This window comes from Calliopsis andreniformis, unplaced genomic scaffold (genome assembly GCF_051401765.1).
Source record: "Calliopsis andreniformis isolate RMS-2024a unplaced genomic scaffold, iyCalAndr_principal scaffold0022, whole genome shotgun sequence".
NCBI classification, from domain to species: domain Eukaryota; kingdom Metazoa; phylum Arthropoda; class Insecta; order Hymenoptera; family Andrenidae; genus Calliopsis; species Calliopsis andreniformis.
The window spans coordinates 1885227-1904355 of NW_027480432.1; the positions used below are offsets into that span (position 1 = coordinate 1885227).

At 46.8% G+C, this 19129-nt stretch overlaps 1 protein-coding gene across 1 annotated transcript in view; it reads right to left on the reverse strand.

The window, feature by feature from the left end:
- The window catches only part of Dachs (unconventional myosin-IXb-like dachs), a 44621-nt gene extending 27680 nt beyond the window's left edge, over positions 1-16941 (reverse strand). Inside the window, exon 1 of the mRNA XM_076390844.1 lies at positions 16586-16941. Coding sequence (XP_076246959.1) covers positions 16586-16941 — 356 coding nt within the window. The remainder of the gene's footprint in view (positions 1-16585) is intronic.
- Positions 16942-19129: the final 2188 nt, after the last annotated feature.

The following is a 19129-nucleotide window of genomic DNA, read 5'->3' on the forward strand; positions in this document are numbered from 1 at the left end:
TTATCCCGCGACGGTGTCTTTAATGGAAAGTGGAATCGAGAAGAAGATGTAATAGCTTCCTGAACACGAATACTAAAAATAGTAAAACACGTGAAACTACTGATTACCAGCAATATAACATATTGCCGCGATTTTTGTATCCAAAAATAAAATTTCCTTTACAAGGGCAAAACGAATATAAATAAAAATCCTAAAAATTGAGTCTGTTATTCGAGTCCCTCCAATAAATCCCATGCTCTCAATCACTATAAGATAGAACAGTAACGCAGCTGTTTATGCTAATGGACATAACGATATCGCCAATTATCACCTGATCGACCTCCACGTAATCGGGCATTAAAGTCGCCAGGGTGAGGGGAGTCGACAGTCGTCGAGGGCGATATCGAGCGAGAAGTGGAGGGAAAGTTTCGGATAAAGGGATTCGGGATGGTGCAAGGGGAACCCAGCGACGAGTATTTTAATTAGGCCAGGCTTTCGAGATTGCCGATACGCGAGGGCATCGAATGGCTCGGCCGTCGCGCGCAATCAACAGACGCAGAAAACTGGATTAGCGAGCGTTCGCCTCTCTGTTTTTATCGCGGACCGCTTATCAGCCGATAAGTCGGCGAACAAGAACGTCCCATTTGCGCCCCGAGTGGGCTCCTATTATCGCCGGGAACACCGATGACGCCACTTTGCGCCAGCCGACGCGAAATAAAGCTCGATTATCAGCTGTATTCCGCTGCGAATTTCGCTGGATATAGCGCCGTCGAAATGAGCTCGCTTCCTCTGGATATCCTTGGGAAAAATCAATTGGTCAGAGTGGCCAATGAAACTGGAGAGACTTTGATCAGCAGTGGACTTACTGACCCAACAGAATACTTTCATAAAATAATGATTTCCAGCGCAAAGTGCTTGCGCGAAAAAGTTACACGAAAATTTTTCTAGAAGAAATAGAAGTAGAAAAAGCCTAAACGCAGACACATGAAAAGATAATAATTCCGAACTTTACTTTCACCAGTTCTCCGACCCTGAAACTTGTTCCGACTCCCAATTTATCAGCCCATCTCTCTCAGGTTTTCTCGAGACGACCAAGGGAAGCGTCACGTGAGGACGTTTCAGGAGCAGAAGATCCAGCAGAGATCTCGGTACGAATTTTTTCCGTCGGTTTCGTCGGTAGGACGCGCCGCGGCGAATCAGAAGTCGGCCACGGAGAGGCCCGGCCAAGAGGGAGACAAAAACGTATCGAGTCCGGTGTCAGCGGGTGACGGATGGGCCCGTAAGCCCGTCCAAGGTCTATCTGGGCCCCACGAAACCTCGTCTCTGCGGTAAACTCGCCGATCGCGCTCGCCTCGAGCGAAACGAGGCCAATCGAGAGCAAAGAGTGCGGAGGCAAAATCCTCGGGGAGCAAATCGCCGGGAGGATTCTTGCGGCTTCTTCGTCCGCCTTCTTGCCCCGCCCTATTCCACTTAATTGATTAGATAACGTTCTAGGGGCAGGTGACGTCTTCCTTCCTCGGCGGCCATCTGTCGCCGACATTACGCCCTTCCACCGCGAGGCAAATTGATCTATCCAGAAACGACGCGCGGAACGCAACGAACACTTTATAACTCACGCTGCAAATAACACGCGTCGGGGTGACGGTACTCGAGGAGAGCGAGTAACAAGAGAGCGGCTTTCCAGGTGACCGCAGCCGTTATTTCAAGATCGCGGCGCCGAGTGCTCGCAGAAGTTTCGGTTTTTGCTTGGTACCCGAGCATCCTGAGGAGGGCGGGGAAACGGGGACAGAAGGGAAGACGCGCGGCCAATGACGGCGAGATCGAATGCCGGGGACATCTTCCCCGCGTGATGAATTCCTTCATCTCGCGTCCGCTCGAATTCCAGCCCCTTTGCTGCGCTTCCTCGTGCAAGGGCTACGACCTGGGAGAGCTTCGATGGACCTCGTGTTCGACAGACAGAATACTAAACTAAAGAACATGTTCTAATACCCGAAGACTTAGATGTCGATATTCCAGTGAATGGAGGAATCTAGAAATGCATGTCCTGACACTTAAATTGCATCCTAGTAGCTGAATATACCTTGCTCAGAAGAATTGTGGTATGGACAAATTTGGGGAAAAAATTGATCAACTTTGCCTGACGATAACTCCGCGAAAAAATGCGATACGATCGCGATCTTTTTTTTAAATTAAAGCCTGAAATCTAAGCTTTAATATGCCATGTGTTGATTTTAAGTTTGATGCACTTTTATCACTGTAAATTCTTAAATCTGCAAACCTGTTTATCGTATAAAAAATGGCGAAGTTTGACGGGATACACAGACTTGCTAAAATTTTTTTCAGAAATTCCACGCACAGTAGGGCAAAATATGAACCTTCCGCTTTAATTTGCAAAAAGAATCAAGTCGCTACGATTTTTTTTCGCGAAGTTACAGTATTTTGAAGTTACCTTTGCATTTCTACAACACACAGGGTAATGGCGGTAGATGACAAAAATGCAAGGTTTACTTCAAAGTACTGTAACTCTGCGAAAAAAAATCGCAGCGAGTTGAATCTTTTTCTAAAGTAAAGAGAAAGGTTCAAGCTTTATGCTACTGCAAACCGCATCCACGAAAAAAATTTTGTCAATTCCGTGCATCCCGTCAAACTTAGCCAATTTTTGCCCCGAATTTTTCTGACTCCTGTGACATCTACATCATTAAAAAATTAGTGACAGTCTGAAAGCTTCCTCAAAGTACTCCTCAGAGATGAGAAGCGTAATTTCGATACACATATCGTTTCTCTGTTGACTCTCCTTTATTCTCCTCTGTTCAGCCCTTCCCCGTTGTACGCTTTAATTGGATGGATCAAGGAATCATCGACCGCCGAAACTCCGAGCCACTGTCGCGGCACAATGGAGGCCCACCCAACTTTTTGCTGGCGCGTTGCACCACTGCAGCCAGTGGATGCGCCGTTCGAAGGAGCGATCCAGGGGAAAATGATCGAGCGATCTTGCGTGAAACTACAGGCGAACGATTCGAGATAATTATCTCTGAAGGAGACTTTTAACTGGTCCTCCTATTTTAGCCTCGACAGGAAACATTGCAGCGTCAACCCTGAGCAAGCCCCCGAACGAGAAAAAGAGCATACGCGGCTACCTCCCAGCGTGGCATCGGGATCGGTGGAAATCGAGAGCGATTTTTTCCGACTGTGTGGCGCTCGTGTGTACCTTGGCCAGGGCTGCACACGCCCGCCAGGAGGCTGATTATTTTATGGACACCTCACAGAGATCCAATCTCCGGTATCGCGATCGCAGACAGGGCGCGACAGCGAGGATGGGGTAGCGTGTTGTCTCTTTCCGCCGCGGCAACGCGTGGCGACAGCGTTGCCCGACCAGACTGACCGGGTTTACAGCTTTTCAATATCTAATCGAGCGAACAAATTATGCCGGGCTGTGTAGCTCGGCGCACCAGTGACGTAGAATGATGGATCGTTCGCGCGGACCTCGTATCGCCAGCGCAACTGATACCCCCGAAGGAAGGAAAAGCCTCGGGGCCAGGATTTTCGAGTTTTACGCGAGATTTCGCTGATCATTGACACGGGGAACTGAAATCTTGTCGACACGCGATCTGGTTGCGACTTATCCCTCTGGTAGACAAGTGGAGCTTTAAATATGGCTAGTCATCCAAAGTTGTGTCCATCTTAAGTGATCCAACTTGAATTCTGAACCTTGTTCAAACCCCACAAATATTCTCCAGTAGCAGAAACTACTGAAGGTAAAGGAATGAAATTCTACAGACACAGCTTTGACTAGTTTATCTACACTTCAGTGATACAAGTCACGTTCAAGCGTACAATCTTTGATTAAAGTAACTGAAACAGAGTTCGACGAAAGCTCGATCCATTTTGATATCCCTGATAGTCGAGTTCACGGTCAGAGGCAGACGGTCTGTATCACGAACAAACGTAGTCGGAGTGCTTTGATATTTACCGTCGGGATTGTATCGGGGATTACGAAAATTGCTGAGAACGATATCGAAAGGGCCAACAGCGGGTTGCTATTAATATTACGGCCCGTTTCGACGAACGTGCCTTAGGATACCTCGAAACGATCCAGCCTTATCTTCACCGCGCTCCCTTGCTACTTACAGCCTTCGTGAAGACTCACAGGCGCATCCTTAAGATTCAACGAGTACACGGCTTATCTCGGCCAGAAGAGAAGCTATGGTGGCTATAGGAGAAAATGAGATTCGTATAACCACGGTTCGAGACGCGTCTATGCATAGTGGATGGGTGTTGGTCCCCTGCCCTTCCCTCCTCCCTCTTGCCACTCACTCGGCTCGATGATTCTTCGAGATCTGCAATAGCGGATTAACTCATTGCACGTATCGCGATCCGCCCGTTACAATTCTCACGATTGTTCCGCTTTTGAATCCCCTGGCCCGATATCGCGCTGGGATATACGGTGATTTATATGGAAACGGGAGGACGCCACTTGGAACGACGCCAAATTCGTTCGTTTTTGTATGGATTTTATGAACGTGTCACGCGAACGTCGCCTATGATACCGTTACCGGCGACAAACTAATTTCGATCGGGCAAGATGAAGTTTAATCTGCATTCCATCAAATCTATGGACCCTCCTGGAACCGCTGACCAATTTTTGTCTGTATCAACGCCTGTGTAGGTACATACCTATTCTACTTGCGGCACAGTAGAGGATAGATTAACGAGTAAAATTGTTCTGTGTGTCTCACTTGCATTTACAGATGTGACAATCTGGAATTTTATGAAATATTCAAATTTTCACGATTTCAAATGTTTATCTATATTCACAAAATTTCAAATTCTCAAATTTTCGTAAAATACATTACAATTGTAAAGTTCTCTCCATCAGGTCAAATTTCCAGCTCCAAATTTCATCCCCCAATTCAAAGCAGCCTTTCGATCTAAAAAAAACCCAAGTCCCCCACCCCTTCAAGAGCGCATTAACCAAGGAAAAAGCTGCGTGACAATTTCGCGAGGATCTCCCGCGAGAGGCTGCTTCCGCGGCAAAGAACAACAATACTGGGACAGTTTCAGCGCGGAAGCGTTTCCAGGGCGCAATAGAGGAAGAAAGGAGGTTGATGGAGCCCCTCGAACAATGCCTTATCTCTCGAGATGAGCTCGGGAGGGCGTATCGCGTGCTACGGGGTCGCTTTTAGACTGCTCCTGGGCCGAAGATCGCAATTTTCGAATCAATTAAGAGGGACGAGAACGGGGACCGTGGTAACGAGGTGGCACCGATCTGATACCGCGACCGCGAGAATAGAGGAGCTCCCTGACGCCTCGGAGGCCGCTCGCCCTGGTGGGCCAGCGCGCTGGATCGCGATAATGATTTATATCTGGCCGAAGGACGCCGCGAGTGGCGTCGGTAATGCACTCGGAAGCGACGAATACCGCGGGTCTTCCTCTTGTCTCGAGCCTCCGCTAATTATAATTTATTGGACTGCTTATCTGGTTCGATCCGCAGATGGTGATCCGCAATAGGCGATGCTGTAATGACTAATGACTCGTGCCGCGCGAAAAGGGAGTGATTTATTTCTCGAGTTCCGCTACCGGTCGCGTCGCATTGTAAACTCGCACGCGGGAGGAAATTGGAGCACAGGGCTTGCAGCAGGGAGGAACCAGTGTAATATCCATCCGACGATAATTAATTATCGACCAAGTCGAGGCTGTCGATAAAAACTGTGCCGGCTCTTTGAATCAGAATGCCCGCGACGCTTAATATCGCTCCATCACCGATGCGCCTCTCCTGCACACGATACAGTTGCTGCTGCACTTCCACGCGGGGGGTTATTCTGATCTCGAGGCGCGGGATTATAATGTGATGAACCTGGGGATATGTAACGAGACCTCGATCTACGAGCATTGTCTATAGTCTAGGACGTATAGAGATGAGTAGAATCGGCCTGTTAGTGGTCAGACGAGGCGAGGAAATTTCACGGTGGAATTTCTTGGCGATGGAACGTGGTAAGAAGGATACAGGATTTTTTTAAATTATATTATTCTATTGAGTGTTTAATATTCTTTCATCTTGTGATAGTTTTAACACCTTAGGGCGGGAAGAAAGGTACGAACACATGCTACATATTGTAGCAAGTTCGTTTCAGGAGTCGCGTCTAATCAATTCTAAAGTCAGACCGATAATCTGGAAGCCCATTTTCCATCCTCAACCCGCAGCACCAAACTAAAGCCCTGAAGCAAAGATCCCGAGGCAGACCGAGGACGATTTGAATGCGAAGCAGCTGCTAGAGAGTCGGGCCAAGTTTGATCGTAGGGGCACGCGTCTAGAAGCAGTAAACCGGGCAAAAACCGGGCGTCGTTTCGCGAAGGCGGGAAGAAAGGCGGGCGAGGGAAGTCGAACTGGCGGGCTTCGTCGCGAGGAGAGCGAGAAAATCATTAGGGAGGCGAGTCGAAAGAACCGGGCTTCGATGGAGGCTTCTTACAGCCGGCACTGAGTCCTGTATCGCCTTGCCCTTCGTCTCCTCTCCGTTTAATTAAATTCCCGGCCAGGCGATGCCTCTCACCCCTTTTTTCGCTCTCCTTCCACCACCTCCCCCGCGCCCCTCGTTTCTGCTTTGTTCCGCCGATGGCGCAGCCAGAGATCTCTTAGGCGCGAACCGCGCGAGCGAGCTGCACGCACACGCGCTCGCCAGCATACCGCGGCGGCGTTGCTAATTGACGGATGAATTAATTAACGGAGAATGATCGATCGTGCCCGCCTACCGGCCGCATTTATTTTCCATGGGGCAACGCTGCACACCGTGACCCCGAGTGATCTCCTCGACCGCGTGAGCCAGAAATTGGGGATGGCTAATTCGACGAGGAAATCGAGGGTGATTGGGGAAACAATAAGAGGGGGTGGCGCGACGTGTTCGGGATTGGATGGGGAATTTGGTACGGGAGAGTGGAACAATGTGGGAACAGTCGTTCACAATGTTTCTTCTAGTGGATAATTACTGGGTAAAGATACTTGCTGGAGAACTTGTCTATTGCATCCCATTAAGGAATGATGGAGGTGATTAATTAGCGACGAAGATGGATGCAAGGAGGAGAGCTTTGATACCTCAGCGTGTCTTCAGCAACTTTTTGTGTAATGACTGAAGGCTTTCTTTCGATGTGTAGGAAATAATAGTGTAGGGTAGAGTATCTAGTAATCGACACTGATTCATGGAAAGCGAATAGAGACCTTCCGTTAATTGAAATTACACATGTGTTCGGAATTCCTGGTAATTTTACTTGGGATGTCAATTACTGGCTATTTTATTGTACTTGTGGGCAGGAAACGTAGCATCTAATACTGTGACTATTGGATATTGAAAATTCTTCTAAGAAAATTTTTAGGATAAAACTAGCTTCTCTTTCTCGGACTGCAGGATAGAAAAAAATTTTATTCGGGAAGTTTCAACTCAGCGACGAAAAAGTAGACGCTTTGGCCTTCAGAATGAGTCCAGGCTCACTGTCGTACGATTTTTTTTCGTAAAGTTACAGCAGCTCAAATATTGGAAATTTTTATGATCTCTGGATCCTTGCGATGTCCTGATGCCAGAGTCACACTTTCCACTCAAACTGCGATATCTCGGTGAAAAAAAATCGTACATCAATTTTTAAAGTCTTGTTAGAAAGGGGAGGCTTCAGACTTGTAATCTACTGCAGAGTTAGTTCCGAAAAAAATTCACCGGGCTCCTGAGAGTCGATTGAATTTGGAAAATATTCGGAAAAAAACTCGCTTCTCTTTTCCGACCTGTAGCTAAGAAGAAAATTTTATTCGGGAAGTTTCAACTCAGGGACGTAAAAATAGAAGTTTTGCCCTTTAAAATGAGTCCAGGCTCAGTGCCGTACGATTTTTTTTCGTAAAGTTACAGCAGCTCAAATATTGGCAATTTTTATGATCTCTGGATCCTTGCGATGTTCTGATTCCAGAGTCACACTTTCCACTCAAACTGCGATATCTCGGCGAAAAAAAATCGTACATCAATTTTTAAAGTCTCGTTAGAAAGGGGAGGCTTCAGACTTCAAGTTTACTGCAAAAGAATTCCCCAAAAAAATTTATCAAGCTCCTGAGAGTCGTCTGAATTTAGAAAACATTCCAGGAGCAATAAGTGTCACACCAAGTGCCACAAGACGATTTTCCCAAAGCTCCTCCCCCTTCTTCCCTCTACCCACACCTTCCAAGGATGATTCAAGGATCCTTCCTCCCCCGATCAATCGTGCAATCGCGTGAGACACGTACCGAGGGAGTTTGGCACCGCATTAATTACGGCTGGCCAACAATGGCACAATAATTAACAATTACGCAGTTTGATAATTATATACCTCGTGGCTGAGTTATCGCCTGCCGTAACCGGGCCCCGTGTCCCTCCTATACACACACACGCGCAAGACACCCACCCACCACTTGCAAGCGTAGAAGGCAATAAATATATCGCGTATCCGCCGAGCGAACGATCTAATTATGCCTAGAACAATGGTCACCGCTGAAAACCTGATAACACAGATAAAACGAGGAACGCGTCGTATATGCTCGACGAATTTCATAAATGCCTCGCCTCCCTCGCACCCTCGCGGATCCTCTCCCAGTGATTTATCTGCCTGCAACTCGTAGGAGTCCACGCTCGGATCTGTCTTGATTTATAACGAAGCCGCGGCTCGCATCGATGCTTCATAATGCCTTGTAATTACCGAGGTTCCCTTAAAAATTACGCTCCCTCCGAGATAAGGCCTCGTGCACGGGCGACGAAAGTTTCGTCCTACGGCGACCGAGTGATTAATGATTGGGAAAGGACTCGCGTGGGACTCGTTCGCGATTCTTCTCGCTGCGGATACCCTGGCTGGGGTTCCAGTCGCGAGAACAGCCTCGGGATTTATCAAACCCTCTGCCACTGAATGTGCTGTTCAGTCTCAAGTCTGACTAGAAATAAAGTTACGTTGGCAAGGGTGGGTCGCTCTGGGGACGCGGTTGGATGGCTAGCCAGGGAATTTGCAAATGGCCTGAGTGGTTTCTATCGCGCTCCAGAGTTCGATCTTTCAGTTTTATTAGCGGTTTATCGAGGTTCCTAGTACGTACACAATATAGAGATTAAGGTGTGAAATATGGAGCTCCCTGGGGAGGATTGGCTTCTTTTGGAGCTCGAATTTGAAAGCACGAGTGCTTCTATTGTATATTCTGCGAAGTAGTTTCTGATTAACTGCTGCCCTTTGCAACTATCTTGCATACGATGCATAGCGTAATAAACTGAATTCTAATTTTTGCAGCGCAGAATTGTTGATTTAAGGCCGCCTATGACACTCGTGTTTCGCGTTTTTACCGAGAGGGAGAGGCCAACCACGCCCGCGAAACCGACGCCCGCGGTGGCCCTAATGCAAATTTATGATAACCACGATAGAAAGTGTCTCTCCCTCTCCCCGCTGCATATTTACTACACCGTCGTGAATAGGAAGCAGACGCTCGTCGCGTAAATAGGCTCGCGTGGTGTAATAAGTTCGCGCGAGCTCTCTTCCCCTCCCGCGTTACACGAGACTTTACACGAAAGAATTTTGCAGCTGGCCGAAAGCCAGTGTGCACGAAAAAACGAGGAAGGCGAAAAATCGATCCTGAATAAGGAAACACGCGAGCTGTGAGCACTAATTCTGTCCTAGAAGACTTCAGAATTATTTTTCATACCTGACCATGTGACTCTGGGCTTCAAGAATATAAGAATACAAGAAAAATGAAAATTAAAAATGGTGGTTCAGGAAAAAAGTTCTCATCCCTTAACCTTAACTAAAACCCTCCATTATGCTCCAAGTAGTATTTAACTACATTTGCCTCCCGAACCCCTCATTTTAACTTCATCAAAATGAAAAAAAGGGAAGCGAAGGTATTAAGTCAGCAGAGATGGTGAACAGTTACGCAACAACGCACACCTGAATTAGGCATGCAATCATCGGGCGAAATCTATACCCGGGTCCTTCGCTGCGCATGTTTTATTTATCGAATGCATCGGTGGCCGATGCAGCGCGTCACGACGAAGACCGGAGAAAGCTGGTACCTACACCGACACCGTGATTTATGGGTGCAACACCTGACGGCATTTTGTTCCCTTTTGCATCAGCGTTGTTACGTTGGCAGCCAGTTCCGCCCTTTTTTGCCCCCCTCGCAGAGCGCCCCATTAGTAATGCCTCGGTCATTACGAGCCCCAGTCGATTTCCCATGGCTAATAAATCCCCCCTAATAAAATTTCCATCCCCCAGCCACCCTGCGCCTTCCACGAAACTTTCCTTCGTTTGGGATCCTATCGGGGAAAATTCCGGGGATTCTCTGACCAGTCTGAATAATTTTCCTGAAACTGAGGTCACAATTAGGGTCGCCGTATTTTTGAAGTAGAATAAACTTCGCTGGTCGATGAGGAAAGGGACTGAGGATGGAAATGTGATCGAACTTTAACCGTGTAGATACACTGGGCGCGAAACTCGACAGCGTTATCAGAGTTTAAATAAAGAAATCCTAGATGGTGTGAAATATTTGAATGGATGCTCTCGATCAATATTATTCTTACTTAGCCATCGTTGCAGCGAGGACTGTCCGCAGGATCAGGAAATAAAAAGGAGATCCTTTAGAGCGGAATTTTTCGAAAACTGACACTCTAGACTCACCGTTTCAAGCAATAACATCTGCGCCGACCAGCTTCCCCGTGATTACACGAAGAGGATAATTAAAGCTCGACCGCAAAGGGGTGGGTGTCGTTAAACGCGGCCGGAAATGAAATATTCCGCGCAAGAACTAGCGAAGTAACTTCGATTCCAGATCGTAATTAAAGCAGTCTCTTATACGGCGCTCCATAAAGCATTGCTCTCCGAGTTCATTTATAATTTCGACGATCGTTGCCAAGGGATCGCGGAGAAGGAAACGTGTTCGAGTCCTGTTGCCCGTGGTCGCCTCGATTCCCCACGAAATCGGCTGTAAATTCGACAAGTGGAGCCGTGACAGTGGCAGGGATTCGAGAGGAGGATAAAATTTCACCAAAACTCTCGTATCTCGATTTTCGCGGGCTCTATCTCACCCCTAATCGATAAGGGACGGGAAAAAAGAAAACGAGCGCTCAGTTGCGATAAACCGATAACAGAGTCGGCCGATCCTAGCCCTGGTATTGCGTCGCTCAAATAATTCACGATTCGGCCCAAGTAATCCCTATTCCGCGTGGTCAGCGGCACGACACACTTCGCCGAGCAGGATAAACGCTTCGAATCGACGCGTTTCAATTTAACATCGGATTAAGCTCCCGTTGTTTTTCATACGCCGCGACAATCTCCCTCTATTATCCGACGAGGTTCGACAACTGTGCCACTGCAATTCCTGTCGATTTTCACTTGATGCGCGGGAGATATCGACCTTTTTAAATTGCAATTTTCATGTTGACCATACGGGGAAGCTGTTTAATCGTCACTTTTTAAAACCGTTTTCTGTCTAACCCTGTTTACGGGCTCAAGCGAGATTATAATCCCCTGGAAACGGGGATTCAACGGGCATAAACGATCCTGCTGACTCGCGGGCCATTCAAACTCGGAGGTTCGTCCGTCGAATGATAATTCGACAGAGGGACTGGGGAGGGTCGTCATGAATTATCACAAAAGCGTGTCGACGCGTCGAAAAGGTGGTTTTGTGCATCCTTCCGCGCGCTGACTCCACGCTCAATGGGCTCGGAAATTGATTTTATTCGACTCGACTCATCGGTCGACGCGATCGTCGCGCAGACTCGGCCGACAGCGCTTAGCCGCTCGCGCAAAATATCAATTTTCATAATAAATGCGCCCATAAATTTTCCCCGAATAAATAACAGAATAAGCGTGCGCGATGCTTAGCCGTAATTTAGAGGGACCGCGCGAGGGGATGATTTATCGCTTGGCGAGTAAGTAAATTCGTGGCGGCCTGTCGAGGAACAGAAACGGACGTTTTTCTCGTCGGCGGTGTTGCTTGACGCGCCAATTTGTCCGCCATTTCGCGCGCGTTTATCCTCTGCGGACTCTATCGATATATTCGACGCCCTTTATTGGAGGAAGTGAGCCAGTCAGGGGAAGTCTTTCTCCCAGGATCAACTTCCTATTTTTTTGTGCTGAAGTTCCGCTTGGGAACCTCGAAGGCGCATGGTATTCGAGAATTTTGAATGAGAAATTTTATCGAGCTGTGAAGTGGAAAAGTTCCTTAAAAGTAAAACCACCCCCAAATACAGAATTTTAGCGAAGAGTGAAACTCTCTTTCTCTTTCAGCGATCTTGAAGCGTCGAAGCTTTTGGTCCAGTGCCTTTTGCCTTCCAATTTCAAGACAAATGATTCTTTTGTGTTCCCAAGCATATTCCAGCACTCTGGTACGAAGGAAGCGAAGCGTAGGACGCGTCCACGCGTTTCTAACGAACGGACACCTCGCGATCGCAATAAATCAACGCGCAACCTAATTAACCAACGGCCCGGTCCATAATGGAGGCTTCATTACCACCGAGAGTACGCTAATTACGCGAAATCCACAACTGGCATGGGCCGAGCTTAAGCAGACGCTGCTGTTGTGCTGTCTTTGACTACTGATCGGCCTGCTGAATCCTCCAATTATCCCTCACAACCATTGCAGCTGCTAACACACTATCCCGAATCTGTGGATACTTTTTTTATTAATAGAAGAACGTCGAAGGAATGTAGTTTAATTTTATTCAAAGATTCTCGTTATATTGTTAAAAAATTGCTACCTACTGACCAAAATAATCTCCCCGAGATAAAAGGACGAATCTCGACCAATAATGATCTGCCCCAGTTCGCCACATTTCACCGCGAAAATTTGTAAACCGTTCGACTGTTTGGTAAAAGTCAATTCGAGTTCCCGGCAGAAGTAACGCCCGTCTGGCTGAACAATGAACGCAATAAAAGCCATGAAACTTCGATCGAGCGCAATCAATTTCCCAAACACAAAACGCATCAGACATTTCTCAGCGTGTCGTCGCGTTAGGTACGTTCGATGCGCTTCGCGCCGTAAAATTGCCCGCGCTTTGTCAAACTTTTTACCGAAACAGCTCGCCATTTTTCCATTTACACGCTGTCTGCCCGTTCTTTTATCGCGAGTGCCGATGCATGAATGCAATTTCATCCGACTCGCGTCGACGCGAGACGCTCGCTCGCGATACAAACCGGCGACAAATGGAAGAAGTTATATGAAGAAAGTTAAGCGTGCCGTTATCTTCCGACCGGAAGCGCACTGGATGCGATTCGTTTCCGATATGGCGAGCAATAAACAAACAACGCAGCCAGAAAACAGAGGGAAATGATTCGCCGAGCGATGGAGCGCAGGAGTTGCGAGGATCGTTGTCGATTAATATGATAAAACGAGCCGCGGGCTTGATACGTTAATTGTTCGTCCCGTGGCACGGCAATGCGATTACGCTGATTATAAAACAGTGTAATTTCGTTCGGCCCCGTAATTACGCGGCCTTTATATTCTGATCTGGGGACAACAAAACGTCACGACGGAATTTACTCGTAATTGCGTATTCCGAGACCGTAATCGGCCGTTTCCATTTTCCTTCTAATGGGTCGCTGTATTTGTAGAAACCTGTACCACGACGATTTTCAGCGCGCTTGCTTTTTATCTGTTCTCGATTTTGGAGTATATGGAACTGTATTATTAGTTGGAGATTACATTATGTCGAAGCGAGAATAGTTATCTTCGTGAGATTTATTTGTGACACTAATTCAAATATTCAAATATTCAAATATTCAAATATTCAAATATTCAAATATTCAAATATTCAAATATTCAAATATTCAAATATTCAAATATTCAAATATTCAAACATTCAAATATTCAAATATTCTAATATTCAAATTTTCAAATATGTAAGGTTTTAAATTAACTACCTTTGCCTAATTCTTTCCTCAAAATTACGCTCTCCCTCACTTTCCAAATTTTCTTTTCAAATATCCAACTCTTCATTTGTGAGCCGTACACCCATAGCAAAGAAAATATTCAATACAGTAGCGATAACAAAGTGGAAGTTAATCTCTTCAAAAGTCCTCGGCTATTCAACTTACAATCAACTACAAATCCTAAATCTTATCTATCATTCTATAAGCATTCAACTCACTCCTTTTAAGTTACACAGAATCTCTGAAGCAAAAGTAAGTAGTCACATTTCGGTAATACTACGCCCCAGAAAGCTGCCTCTCGACTACTGAAAGAGGCATTTAATTAGTCCCCATGGACGCTGCTTCTTAAAGAAAAACCGGTCTCGTAAAGAAACAAGGAGACTTTTCGCGAGGCTCTGGTCTACACGGAAGATAAGCGGACCGTGATGCCTGATGATTCGATGGTTAAGAAACTTTTCGACGCGAACTTGAAACTTCCCGTCGGCGGAAGACCGAGTGCAAGTAGTTACTCCGTACGGTTAAAGAGACCCTCTGTCTTCTACCGGCTGAAAAGAAAAGTTTATCTGGCCGTGATTAAAGAAGACCGAAGTTATCTCCGCGATCCACGCACCGAGATATTCCGAAGAGTGGAGGAGGGAAATTGAAGTAGCCTTAATGAGATTATAAATTAAATCCGACCTCTTCTGAGGCAAAGAAAGGATCTAAATTAACGAGGATCTCTAATATCGGTTCAGATCGTCGAAATAGTGTGGATGAGAAATTGTCACTCAATGGAAAACGCGATCCCTTTGACCGGGAATATTTCCAGGATCGGGGCAAACAGCTCGAAAAATGAGACGCGTGGCATCGTCTGGGCGTAGATGGTCAGAAGGGTGGACAAGACCGAAAATAGAGGAGAATCTATCTGAAAATGCCAAGCACAGCGCGTGGACAAGCGCTGAATACCAGTTCTCGGTGCAATTTCATTTCAATCCTGAACTGCAAAGGCTTTCCGCGAGATTACTCGGAAAGCTCTCTTGACGTTGTAACACGAATGTAATATTTATTACTGTGCACACAAGTTTTCAAAGGTCTCGTTGCTGTAAATAAGCGTCTATCCTTTGGAAATCCAGCAAACCATCGTCCGAGCAAGATCCATTGCTCTCCATTCATGCAAAGGGCGCGTGTCTTGCCACTATTTCAATTCCCAGATAAACGAAACAGGTTGACAAATCTTTCCTCTAATTTCCTTCATTCCAAAACCAACGGAATCCGAAATTGCTTCGAGGACACAGTCACAGACAGTTAAAAGCTCAACGAGCTTCAATCACTGGCGGACGTTTTCCATGGGGAGAAAAAAGCAATCCCTCAAATAAGTGTCACTGATTCGAAGTACTTAATTCGAGGGGGAAAAGCAATTTTAACAGTTCGAAAAAAGAAAGAGCTTCGAAGTAGAGGCGGGTCAGGGGTCGCAGGAGGCAAATTAACTTTTACATTCATAATTCAGACGGGCTTGAATGGCCTCGATTAATGCGCACGGCATTAAATCAATTGCGCTAATGCGCGCCGCTGCATAAATACACTGGGCTCGTTAAAAACAAAAATTAATGCCCTCAGGTTGGCGTTCCGCGCGCTCGCCCGCGAAATTCGCGCTCGCAATCGTTAAGTACGCGCTCCGCTAACGAAATTATCGGTGGCCTGGTCGAAATCAAAATTAACATCAAAGGGGTGGACGAGGAGGGTGGCTGGTCGTCGATATCGATCCCGTTTGATAAAAATTGCCAAACAGTACACTGGCAGGACAATCGGTGAACAGGGAGGCAATTCGATGAAAGCTTGCAGGATACGCGTTTATACATCTCCAACCAATTATTAAATTATATTGGGGAACATGGAAAAAATTCTTTTTCAGAGAGATCTCCTCTCTATCCTCCCACACAACCTCTTATGCCCAAATAAACACAGGTGCATAAATGAATTCCTTTAATTGTGGTCGAAGATTGAATGACGAATGTAGAAACAAACGAACGCAAGCTTCCCAACTAACGCAACGCATAAATATTTCCCAGGTGGAGATGGTTCAATTGGATTTGCTAACGAAAGCACGTAAATTCGGGAAAAGAGGGTGCTTCGGTCCAATTACTGGGACGATGCGCGTTGTTTCACTGCGCGAAAAAGCCGCGGCAACGAAATAACCAGGTGAAAGTAACGAGAAACGTCGATTTAACTGCTCCCGCCCGATCGGTCAATTTAACAGTTTTTTGGACAGGAACGGCTTGAAACGGTCTGCAGGCTGTCCTCGTAAATTGTCACCCCCCAGTGAACATTCTTTTTACGTAAATCTATTAACGGTACTGTGCAAACTTGCTCGGAGCAATCGCATCGCAATTGCTTTACTGTAACATGTCCCTAATGACTCTCGAGTTCTAGTTGAATTGAAGGAACATTAAGTGATTCTCGTAAAAGGAAACAACAGGTAAAAGAAACAAGTTACAACATTAAACTGGTTAATCGAGAATCTACTATAGTCTCCACATAAAAAAGCTAGAATTCGTGGTGCCAGGAAATAGAGGGAAGCACAGATATCGTCGAACGTCCGGGACAAATAGATCCCTGCATCCCTACTGCAATTACTCCCCTCGGACGTTCGCTCGCAAAACCAAAACCAATACCCTTTCCCTAAAAAGTAAGAAAAAGTCTTCGATAAGACTCACCAGACAGCTTGGACCTCTGCAAAAGCCACGTCTGCAGGGCGAGTCGTTCCCTGTGCCTGCAGAAGAACTCTGGTCGTATCCCGTACCTCATGAGGAACTCGTCGCACTTTCTGAACGCGGCCAGAGCTTTGCCTGCCTCGACCTCGTCGATGTCCGCGAGGACATTGGGACAGGAGCTGCGTCTCGAGGAGGAGGAGCGCTCCTCGTAGGTCTCGTCGGGCAGGAGCATACCCATTCCCGCAGGATAGCGTCTCCACCTCGAGGGTACCAGGATCCCCTCGTCTTCCTTGCGACAGCTGTCGTCGGAGGAGTTCTCGCTGGTCTCGCAACTTCCAGCTCGCGGCACTCGTCCAAAGCACATATTAATCTCTGGGCCCTTTGCCACAGAAATGCGTTTCTAATCGGCGAGGAAACGAGTCTTAATCGCAGACACCCCTTCTATCCCCTGCGCTGTCGCTTTTCCTCCGATCTCCGGGGGTAAATAAGTTTCAAGAGGGCTGAGAGGTCTTAATTCGATTTCATGGCGATTAACAGGACTCGTGGGAATGAAGAGACCCTTGAGCTTTCATCAGTGACCTCCCAATGATTTTTCCTTCCTTCTAGTAATTTATTTCCCGCGTTGCTAATTGAATCGACTGCCATTCGTAGGAATGATTTCGAGGGCCGTCGAGCTTCAAACGCCTCGCGAACCTACGTGGCTCGAATTCGAATGCGCTGGGCTGCAATTTCGCGAAATCGAACCCCAACTTCACCGCTTCAGCTGGGTCGTCTTTTGAAAAACGCTATCTCCTCGCAGCTTTCACCTGATTCGATGCTCCACGCGCCGGTTTCGACCGTAAATCGACGTCATCGATGGTGGCTGCGCTCTGGAGCGACTTTCCAATGGTGTTCCCTTCGCGTCGGGGTATCGGTTACGCGTGACACACTTCCAGGCCATCGTTCTTCGGGGAAGCAGAGATTCTCACGGTGTCCTGGAAATTAGAGAGGTCGGATGTTAATTGAAACGTTCAGCGAAACGTTCATCGCGCGAAAAACTGCAAAAAGCACGTGGATACTATTTCCCCCCCCCCCCCCCCCCCCCTGCAACTGTTTTCGCTGACATAAACTATGTTGTACAAGCTTCATATGATATATGACCTCTTAAACGCAACTGCAGCCTCCAAGATCAAAGAGTCCGCCATAAGGTGACGACCACTCTGGCGCCAACATGATGAAGAATGCATGCAGAATATCTCGAAATGAACTTAACGAATGCTCGACTAATTCACGGTACGTTCAAGAGTATTATTCATAGGGGCTCGGGCAGGGGATGAAACACAGCGAGAACGACGCTTTTATCCTTCCGTGCGACAGAAATGAAACTTTTTTACAGCGCAACACTAAAAAGCACCGCGTTACGGTTAATAATAGGCCGAGACGGAATTCTCCCGTGTGGAAATTGATACATTTCCCCCATCGTTTACGAGACACGAATAAAACAGCGATATTCCAAGAGTTACGGTGGATATTCATGGATTATGGTAGACAGCAGTACGATTTAATAGCGCAACCATTCTCCCGTTTTAGGAGGTTTGTACTACAGTAAACATATTAATGGTTTCCGTACAATGCTACGATTAATAGTGGTTACAATATTTCTAGATTCAATCTTTCAAAACGTGAATTAGTCTCGAAAACGTATTTTTATTGAACGATGGTGGACCTTGGAAAATGAATGGAATGTAAAAAGAACGATATTTGTCATTTTGTTTCTCTGAAGCGAACGATAAAGTTAGAAAAGAAGCAAGTCCCTTGGGCAAGTTTTATGACTCTCGAGGAGAATTAGCAACACGGTGGATATCAAGTGGGGAATATAAGGCAAGCCTAGAGAGCATTAATTAACGAAAACACGGAGTCGATTTGGTTGCGAAAGAATCTGCGACAAGCCGCCAGTAGCGTAGACGATCATTCGACACGCGAACGCGCCAGGGTTCCAATTAATCGTGCCCTATCGTCGATAAACCTTATTGTCGACGACAGCATCTTCGATATCTTCAAGCTACGTTCACAACTCGGTACAAATACAATCGGTATATACACATACAATGAAAAATATAAAACCCTAACTATACCCTGACCCCAACACAGAGCCTTTTCCTCCACAAACAGGCGAATGTTCCCATTCGATCCTGCTCCCATCACCACATCCCCCATCGCCGTCTCACTTGTCACTCAAGTAACACCGAATTAGACGCAAGTGGCGCACCAAATTATCCCAGCATGCAGTCCCTGCACCGTTACCATCACCTGACCCACTGAGACGAGTGCAACCCGTCGACGTTGACTCGTTATCGCCAGGACACGTTTCTCCAAGCCTACTACAGTCATCGTAACACATTCGATCGTTGTGAACGTAGCTTAACGGGACGCATAAAGAAGAACGAAGGAGAGGGAGGAACGGTGACTGGACACGTGCCACCCACGGTGAATTACAGTGTTCGCGATCGAGGATACAGCAAGCGACGCGATCGCGGGCCCGGTAGTTGAACCGAGATCGGAATTCTCGATCG